The sequence below is a fragment of the Dermacentor silvarum genome, chromosome 7 (genome assembly GCF_013339745.2).
Source record: "Dermacentor silvarum isolate Dsil-2018 chromosome 7, BIME_Dsil_1.4, whole genome shotgun sequence".
In the NCBI taxonomy this organism is placed as follows: Eukaryota; Metazoa; Arthropoda; class Arachnida; order Ixodida; family Ixodidae; genus Dermacentor; species Dermacentor silvarum.
In genome coordinates, this window is record NC_051160.1 from 55,666,342 (window position 1) to 55,675,308 (window position 8,967).

An 8,967-nucleotide genomic window follows, 5' to 3' on the forward strand; every position below is an offset into this window, starting at 1 on the left:
TTTCTTCTGGTTTCTTTCTTTGCATTATGTTCTATGACGTATTTCCGTGACGGAAATACGTCAGTGAAGTCTTGGTGGACCCCGGCATAAAACACTTTCGTGTTAAAAATTTACTTTCTTGCCAAGGCGGGATTCGAACCTGCAGAGCAGGCATTTATGCGAACCATATGATTGCGTTCAAGCGTTGTCGTCTTTGTGCACAGCTGGCGCGTTCATGCGCTCGTGCTGTGCAAGGTGAAGGTTTTGCGCGCTATGAAAGCGAGAGAGACGCATTCATAGAGCGGGAATACTGGAACGCAGTGCCGGCATTGGAACACGGTGTCGGTGGTGCAAGCTGCGCTATGCAACGTGCAGTGGCGGCCGTAAGTCTGAGACGCGCGAAAAGAAATTACCGTCAGCGTGAGTAATAAGATGAAAAGTTTGCGCGCACTTCCGGAAAATGCTGGGCTACGATCGCCCAGCTTCGCTGTTTCAAGCGTTGCGCGGCCGAGTGCAAGGTTAAGCGTTTTTTTTTTTTTTAAGCCCCTTTTGAGGCCACTAAAGTGATCCCTCGGCGGAGCTCTCATGTCACTTGCCGCCCATGACCCCGCTTTGCAGTTCATCATCATCAGCCTATATTTATGTCCACTGCAGGATGAAGGCATCACCCTGTGATCTCCAATTACCCCTGTCTTGCGCCAGCTGATTCCAACTTCATCACCCCACCTAGTTTTTTGCCTTCCTCGACTGCGCTTCCCTTCTCTTGGTATCCATTCTGTAATTCTAATGGTCCACCAGTTATCCATCCTACGCATTACATGGCCTGTCTAGCTCTATTTTTTCCGCTTAATGTCAACTAGAATATCAGTTTCCCCGTTTGTTCTCCGATCCACACCGCTCTCTTCCACTCTCTTAACGTTAGGCCTAACATTTTACGTTCCGTCTCTCTTTGTGAGGTCCTTAACTTGTTCTCTAGCTTCTTTGTTAACCTCCAAGTTTGTTAGCACCGGTAGAATGCAATGATCGTACACTTTTCTTTTCAACGACAATGGTAAGTTCCCAATCAGAATTTGGTAATGCCTGCCGTATGCACTCCAACCCAATTTTCTTCTTCTGTAAATGTCTTTCGCGTGATCAGGGTTCCCCTGTGAGTAATTGACCTAGATAAACATACTCCTTTACAGACTCTAGAGGCTGACTGGCGATCCTGAAATCTTGTTCCCTTGCCAGGCTATTGAACATTATCTTTGTCTTCTGCATAATAATCTTCAACCCCACTCTTACACTTTCTCGGTTAAGGTCCTCAATCATTTGCTGTAATTTGTCCTCATTGCTCACTTCGCAGTTATAGCAGTGCTATTCTTGAACGCTGACAGCCGCCGCGGCTTGTTACACGTGGTCAGAGCGCACAGGAAGCAGAATTAAAAAAACAGTTAAACAAGTCAACACAATCAGCAGCCGGATGGAGGGAGGTGGTGAGGAGGGGCACTGGCCTTCCCGCCATTATAGTTTTCTCAGAACAGCTCTGCTGTCCCCCTACTTTGATTTTTTGTGCAAATTGATTATAACAATTATCGGATATAACAACAGAATTTTCATGGCACTTAAACACTGTTATAAGTGGCTTCGACTGTACTTAAATATTAAGTAGTACAAGACTGCTCATTTCCATAGTACAAATTTTAAATGATTAGGTTCTAAATGGTAAATATATAAGGAAGCCACAAAGTATGATCAAAACGTGGACATGGAAATGAAATGCACTATCGTTCAAATCCTGATTTTACTGCCGTAATGGAAATAATGCAGCTCCTAGTGCCAAATGTAGTTTTTTAGAGTGGTAGTTGTTTATTGTGTCCTGTCATTAATATAGCTGGTATTTTGCAGTAGCAGCAAGGTTAGGTGAATAACTTCCAATGTAGATAAACCTGCTTCAAGAAGGTGCATAAGAAGCCACAATATGTTTAAAGCCAAAGTATAAAGCTTTGATCACTGCCATACTTTTCTGCTGCAGCGTTGGCACCAGATATCTTGCTAGTAGGGGTGTGCGAATACTCGAATATACGAATACGAATCGAATTGTAACTTCTCGAATAGTTCGATTCGCGAATCGAATCTTAAGTATTCGGTTACTCGAATATTCGTTATATTCGGCGAGCGTAGTTGGCGGGTAATATGCGAAACACACTCTAAATACACAAAGTTTGAATGCCACGAACCTGACAGCACGCAGATTTAATTGTGGTCGTGACACAGCCGAACGGTGAAACTGAACTAAAACAGCCTTTTGTTTGCGCCGCTCGCACAGGCTGCACCATGTTTCATTTCCTTCACAAGCAAGAGTTGTATACAGTCGCCGACGGATTTTTTGTGGACTCCGAAAATTCGGACTTGTTGGATATTCCAGACTTCATAAATGCACCTTCCGGGTTCCCATAGAGCTAATGCAGTTTCGCGACTGATTTTTCAGACGAATTTAGGCACCCAAGTTCGATTGTCCGGACTAAATCGCTCGTTCCGAGCCACGCTACCCGTTCTTGGAGAACGCCATGTTGGAATTTCGCCGACTTGACCAGGCTTGGCTTTTAGTGGCCCCCTTTATGGCCTCCAAAATTGGGACACGCACGCGCGCGCCATTCTCTCGTCTCGGAGGCCACGTGTGAAATAACGGGGCTCGTTTTTTCGACCACCATGGCGATATCCGTTAACGGAGATCGCCAACGCCGCGACTACAATGGCCACTGTACCGTGACTAGAATCTAGTACACTCTACCGTGACACTCTTGTCGACTGTACGCGGAGACGTCAGTCTTGCGCAAATCCAAGCAAATCTGATCGCCTCCAAGCGTAGTATAAGGCAGGGCATTATTAAACATTTTTTTTATACCACTCTAAGCCTAATAAATTTTCTTTTTAAGGGTGAACGAGTTTTTCGGACTCCGACTTTTCAGACTATATTTCGGTCCCCGCGAAGTCCGGAAAATCGGTCGGCGACTGTATACACTTGAGAGGAATCGGAGACTGCAATTCGCGAGCACAAAAGGAAACCGCCCTAGCGAACTGCGATACTGCGCACCACGGCATGCTGCCTTGGCTGCGTTCCGTCCCCGTCGCTGCGTGGCCGACGCGGGCGGCCCTCGCGCCACCTCTCGGCGGCAGAGCCCACCAATTTCTCTCCTACTTTTGCAAGCCGGATAGAGGTGGCGCCAGTGTCTTTCCCTCCCCCCCGTCACCCCACGCGCTCCGCGTCGTTAGCCGTTGGCGTCGTATCGCCGGGCATTCCGAAACCACGAAGTCTCGCGCTATCGGGAAGCCGACGTGTTCTGTTCCCGAATTTTATCTGCGTTATCTGTCGGAAAACGTAGTCCGACGTCAGGGGCGAGATGACTGAACGAACGAAAAGTGCCATTTGGAAACATTTCGTAAAGAACTCCGCCCAAGAGGCTACGTGCAAAAGCTGTGATATGAAACTTCGAACACCATCGAGTACGACGACGCCACTTGCGAACCATCTCAAGAACAAGCATCTTTCTTTGCACAGTGTGTTTTTGAGAGACAGCGGGAAGCACGGAAGACCAGAAGGCGCACAGCCGCTCATCAAAAGTGCGCTGAAGTCAGGCAAGGACCTATCGCAGCGCGAGAGAACGGCGATAACCACCAGGATTGCCCGAATGCTGGCGCTCGACCTTCAGCCTTACATCTGTGTCGAAAATCGAGGTTTCAAAGAGCTTATGAACCACATGGAGCCGTTGTACAAGATACCCAGTCGCACGACGTTTTCGAGGACAATCATCCCGGCGTTGTACAGAGACACAGTTACGGCTGTCAAGGAGAGAATGCATGCGGACTTCCAGGAAGGCATAGAGTCGATCTCGTTTACAAGTGACATGTGGACGTCGAGGTCTAACCAAAGTTACATCAGTCTTACCTGCCACTACTTAACCTCCAACTTCGAGATGAGAAGCTTTGCATTGGACAACCGGAGTGTGACCGAGAGTCACACTGCTTGCAACATCATGGAGCACCTGCAAGCAATGATGGATAACTGGGAGCTGCCACTGCAGGAAGTGTCAGTCTATGTGGTGACGGACAATGCACGAAACTTCCGTGCGGCCCTTAGGGGCATTTCTTGCGTCCCAATGCAGTGTATGGGCCATACACTGCAACTAGCTATAAAAGATGCCAAGGAAGAAACAGCAGGAGTTCCTGCCATTCTCAAGAAGTGTCGCGCAATTGTCGGTCATTACAAACACAGTGCCCAAGCTGCGGCAAGACTGCAGGATTGCCAGCGACGGATGGAGCTCTCAGTTTTGGAACTTATTCAAGACGTGGAAACAAGATGGAACAGCGAGCATGACATGCTCTCACGTCTTGTGCAACTGAAAGAAGCCGTCTGTTTAGAGCTTGCCACCTCTGAGACAACTGTGCCCAACCTGACACCCCAGGAGTGGAAAGCAGTGGCTGGGCTCGTCAAAGCTCTTGAACCAATCGCATCGGCGACCAAAGATCTTAGTGGCCAGAAATATGCAACTTTGTCGTCAGTAGTACCATTTCTCTATGGGACACAAATGGTCCTGAAAGACTGCATTGCAGCCGATGATGACACCTCAGAGTTTGCAAGAAACTTGCTGAAAAGCATGAGGACAAGGTTTCCAGGGCAGGACGAGCAAAAGGAGTATGTGTTGGCAACCGCCTGTGACCCAAGGTTTAAGAACCTCTTTTGTGCTCAAACATTCGAGGAAACAAGGCTCGTGGAGCTTGCAAGAACTGAGTTGCAGAGCTCTCCAGGAGAAGCATCAATTGACTATACTGAAGCGTCAACATCTACAGCTCACAAGGAGCGCGTCAGCAGTATCTGGGACAGCATTGAGAAGCTGGCAGCGTCATCAAAAAGAAGACACTCCTTCAAAACAGCCAACATCGAGGAGTTTCAGCGGTACCTTCGAGAGCCCACTTGCAGTAAGGACCAAGACCCTCTAGCATTCTGGAAAGAGACAGGCAAGCAACACTTCCCAGGATTGTGCAAGATGGCCATGAAGTACATGGGCATTCCAGCAACAAGTGTACCAAGTGAAAAGTTGTTTTCGACGGCTGGCAACATTGTTACGGCCCGGAGGGAGAAGTTGACCCCAGATCACGTACAACAGCTGCTTTTTTTGCATGAGAATTTGTAAATATTCGAGCTTCTATTAAATAATTTTGCTATTCGATATTCGATTCGATATTCGGCTTTTTTTTCTTGATTCGATTCGGTATTCGATTCGAGACTTACTATTCGGTATTCGCACACCCCTACTTGCTAGTAATCATGATAACACCTTGTACGAATGCCTCATTGCTACGTTGGCATGTGTCAACAGCTGTTGTGATGCCAGCCATGCACATGTATGTGATGACTTTTGCCATTTCGCCTTAGGACCCCTATGAGTCTCCACGGTGATCTGTGATGCAAGCTTTCTGATGTGTGTGTGCTGGCTACATAACGTACCACCTTAGCCTCAAGTTTGGCGTAATTCAAACAAGGGTTACATTTGGCGCCTGTATTGCAAATATGTGCGTTCACAAGTTTACTAATATGCAGGGCTCCGTGACCAACATCTTGGAGGAGAATGTGGTACAGCCCCTGCTGGTATCTGTGAGCGCAATCACTCTGGCGTCCGAGACCGTGCGTAGTATCCTCAAGATAGACGACATTGTCCAGACCATGCGCTGACTTGCAAACACCACCAACACAACACGCAGGCAGCAGCTGGGCTCTGCCTCTTCGTCTCTCACCTGAAGCCAAAAAGAAAGCAAGACATTTTGTGGCAGGCCCATCAACAGTGGCCGGGCCTCGCTAAATAAAAGCACTTTCTGAACTCTTTGTCCTGCCTGTTTTACATGCCTATGAAAAACCTCGTTTATTTCATCCCATATTCATAAAGTAAGAAAGTTGTTCTGTGATATCTCGTGAACTGTTGCTATTCTAGGCCTAAAGCAAGAGTGGCCCTGCCTGCCCTAGCTCATTTTGTATCTGGTTGGGTGATTTCAGTGCTCATGCTTAACAGAAAAGAGACCAGTGCTTCCACATCTACAAGACAATATGGGTGAGCCTCTGCATTGGCATTTAATCCCAGTCATTCAAGCAAATTCTTACCAACTGCTCTTTTCTCAGCTCGTGTTACATGCGAAGCATGCGTGGAGTAACTTTTTCAGCGTGAAGCCTGACTGCGTGAACCGCTGTGTTGCTCGAACGTGTTTGCCATGTGTGTCTACAGGGCTTGGTGATTCTGTTTTACTGAACATTGTTTTAAGCTCCAGGAAAGTTTGCAAGAAAATTAGTTTGTCGGTCTCTAAACTTAATGTGAAAGTCTTGCAATTGTGAAAGGATGCAAGAGAGTACTTGAGCAAGTTCATGCAGATTAGTTCTGAAAGCAGGTGAAATTACGATCGCTGAATAAGTCCCTGTGATCTAAAGATAATGTTACTTGTCAGTATTTGCTATGCCAAGTTTGTTTGTGTGCTGCCCCCTGCCTCGTGGTTCCGCCTTTCTCGCCCTTTGTTGCAGTCTTGCATCTCCCGCTGCGCTCAGTGTTCACGTTCATCCTTTGCTGTACCCGGTTACGAGGGACGTCGACGCTCGCCGCAGGAACGGAAAATTTTTCAGTTGTATTAGTAGATGACCCCTTTTACAATACCAAAAACGCCACTATTGGGGGCGAGCTCCACCACTGGTAAAAGCTGGCGCCACCGTAGGCTTGACGTGGTATGAGGGAACACATGGACACAGCGGCCGCGTCGTCTGCTTCGGAAGCGAGCTGAAAACTAAAGTCCCACCTGGTGCTCCCGTTCTGATTAAGTAGGGATGTTTTCCCGCTTCGGGTGTCTGCTTGACAACACTTGAAAGCACTAGTAAGTAGTGACTGCATCCAAAATGGTAGGCTACTGCTCGATGCCGCAGCGCCGGACGTACGCAACGAAGCCCGGTGTCGGCCTTCACACATACCCGCAGGCCAAGAAGCTGCTTGTACCTTGTATTGCCAAACTTAGAACCGGCAAGCAGTCATTGGCTGCAACTCGTGAGTGTAGCAAGAACTTCCGCGAGGGAGATTTCTGCTACAGCGTTGGGGCTGCGATGTTCGGTGAGTAGCAGAAAGTGCGCACTGAGAAGCTCACCCGCACGCACTGCCCGGTTATATCAAGATTTGGTCTATGAACTTGATGCTAGAAGTGGCAAGTTCACCAGAATGGAAAGGGAACCGTAAGAAGCACATTAAAAAAAAGGCGTGGCATATGCTCATATTTGTGTTAGCACCGAACAATGAATGTACTGGATTAACAAAAAGAAGCACCGGTAAATTCCTCGCTGAGAAGACCGACAAACATACAGTGCGACGCAGCTTGAGAAATAACGGTATTGAAATGTCTAAGACATAGAAGACAAAAAAAAATGTCGCAGTTTCACCTGAAAGGCGAAGCATCAATTGCGATAGGAACTTAGTGGAGAGCTATACGGAGTAAGGATAGTATTTTTATCAGCGGTATAAACTTGGACATGCACCAGCAACGCGCAGAACTGTTGTCGCCGTTTTGCCCGCGTTCGCACCGAACGCGCGCGGCGTTGGTGGCTTGCGAGGGCCTCTGGGGGCAGCTCGGAGGTTTTCGACGAGATCAGAGGGGGACACTCGTCGAGCAGCGTCGAAAATCTTACCCACCCTCTCGCCTCGACGTTTTTAGCATTTTGTGCAGCAGCTGAACCTCGCCTCCCCTCCCTCCCGTCCCCCTACAGCCTTTCGCGCGACGGAAGAAGTCGCGTTTGCTCTCTATATATAGTGATTGTAAAGGAGGAAAGAGACTCTTAATTCTACAGCCCTTCAGGGAGCACGGCGCAGAACGCGCGTTTGCTCTCCGACGTGCGTTCGCTACCCGTGAAAGCGCGCGTCCCTCGCGCCCTTTCACTAGAACATACAGCGTCCGGAGCGCGGCGACGATTCCATCGCCGTTGACGTAATACGGAACCTCACGGCGACGCCGACGGCGGAAATCCGCTTTGGAGTGTCCATATAATTGCTATCGCAATAAAATATGAAACTGACCTCTTTCGCCTAATCAACCTGCTAGTACAGCGAAGTTAAAGAGAACATAACTTTCAAAGAATATTTTATCCGACTAACCTGATTTATTGTCCCTTTAATGAAAGGCATATTTATTGAAATAGCAAACTTTAGAAAAAATGCGTCCTACCGTTAGCACGAGCTGCGCCCGTTCGCAAAGGTATATGGATATCAAAAGCTCGCTGAAATAAAGAAACTTGATTCGTTCGTAATTCAGAAGCACAAATTGATAGACAAGTGTACCGGAAAGCTTGCGATGTCAAGTTTGGGCTGTAGTCCTCAATTTCAAGTTACTTTGATAGGCGGAGATGAAAATTGGCTTTACTGCGGAATCCCTCGTCCGTATACTTTCGCTCAGGGAAGTGCGTACGCACGTACAGGACTCGGTGACCTGCGTGAGAAGGCGGCAGCCGAGATATCTACGGCGAAGGAAGCGCCAGTCGGCCATTTTTACAAGGTTGAACCATCACGTGCCTGAAGAATTTTGCGCAACGGACCTCGCTTGACGCGAAGGACTAAACCTGCGATCAGGGATTCGGAACCGAGGGGGGGGGGGGGGGATGCTCGAGCACCCCTGGGAGGGGGACCCTTTACAGATCGCCCCTCCCTCTGTCTTTCATGACAGCTATGGGGGACCATAGCTGTCATGGCCCCGTCTACTGCTTGTTTACGGCATGTTGAATAAAGAAACATTTTATCAATTCATCCCTCCCCGTCTCTCTCGTGTTATCTGCCCCTTCTCTCTGATGATGCCGGTGGGTCAAATGGCCAAACAGCGGTGTTTGGTCTACCCTCAGTCATGTCGAGGACAAAATTTGGTAAGGACCCCACATGCGGAGCCGCCGAACTTGAAGCCGAAGTTTTCAGTGAGCAGCACTTGTCGGTTCCTTAGGGG

At 48.3% G+C, this 8,967-nt stretch overlaps 1 protein-coding gene across 1 annotated transcript in view; it reads left to right on the forward strand.

The window, feature by feature from the left end:
• LOC119458053 (T-complex protein 1 subunit delta) overlaps positions 1 to 5,842 on the forward strand; it is a 79,811-nt gene extending 73,969 nt beyond the window's left edge. Inside the window, exon 9 of the mRNA XM_037719850.2 lies at positions 5,561 to 5,842. Coding sequence (XP_037575778.1) covers positions 5,561 to 5,692 — 132 coding nt within the window. The 3' untranslated portion in view covers positions 5,693 to 5,842. The remainder of the gene's footprint in view (positions 1 to 5,560) is intronic.
• The last annotated feature ends 3,125 nt before the right edge of the window (positions 5,843 to 8,967 follow it).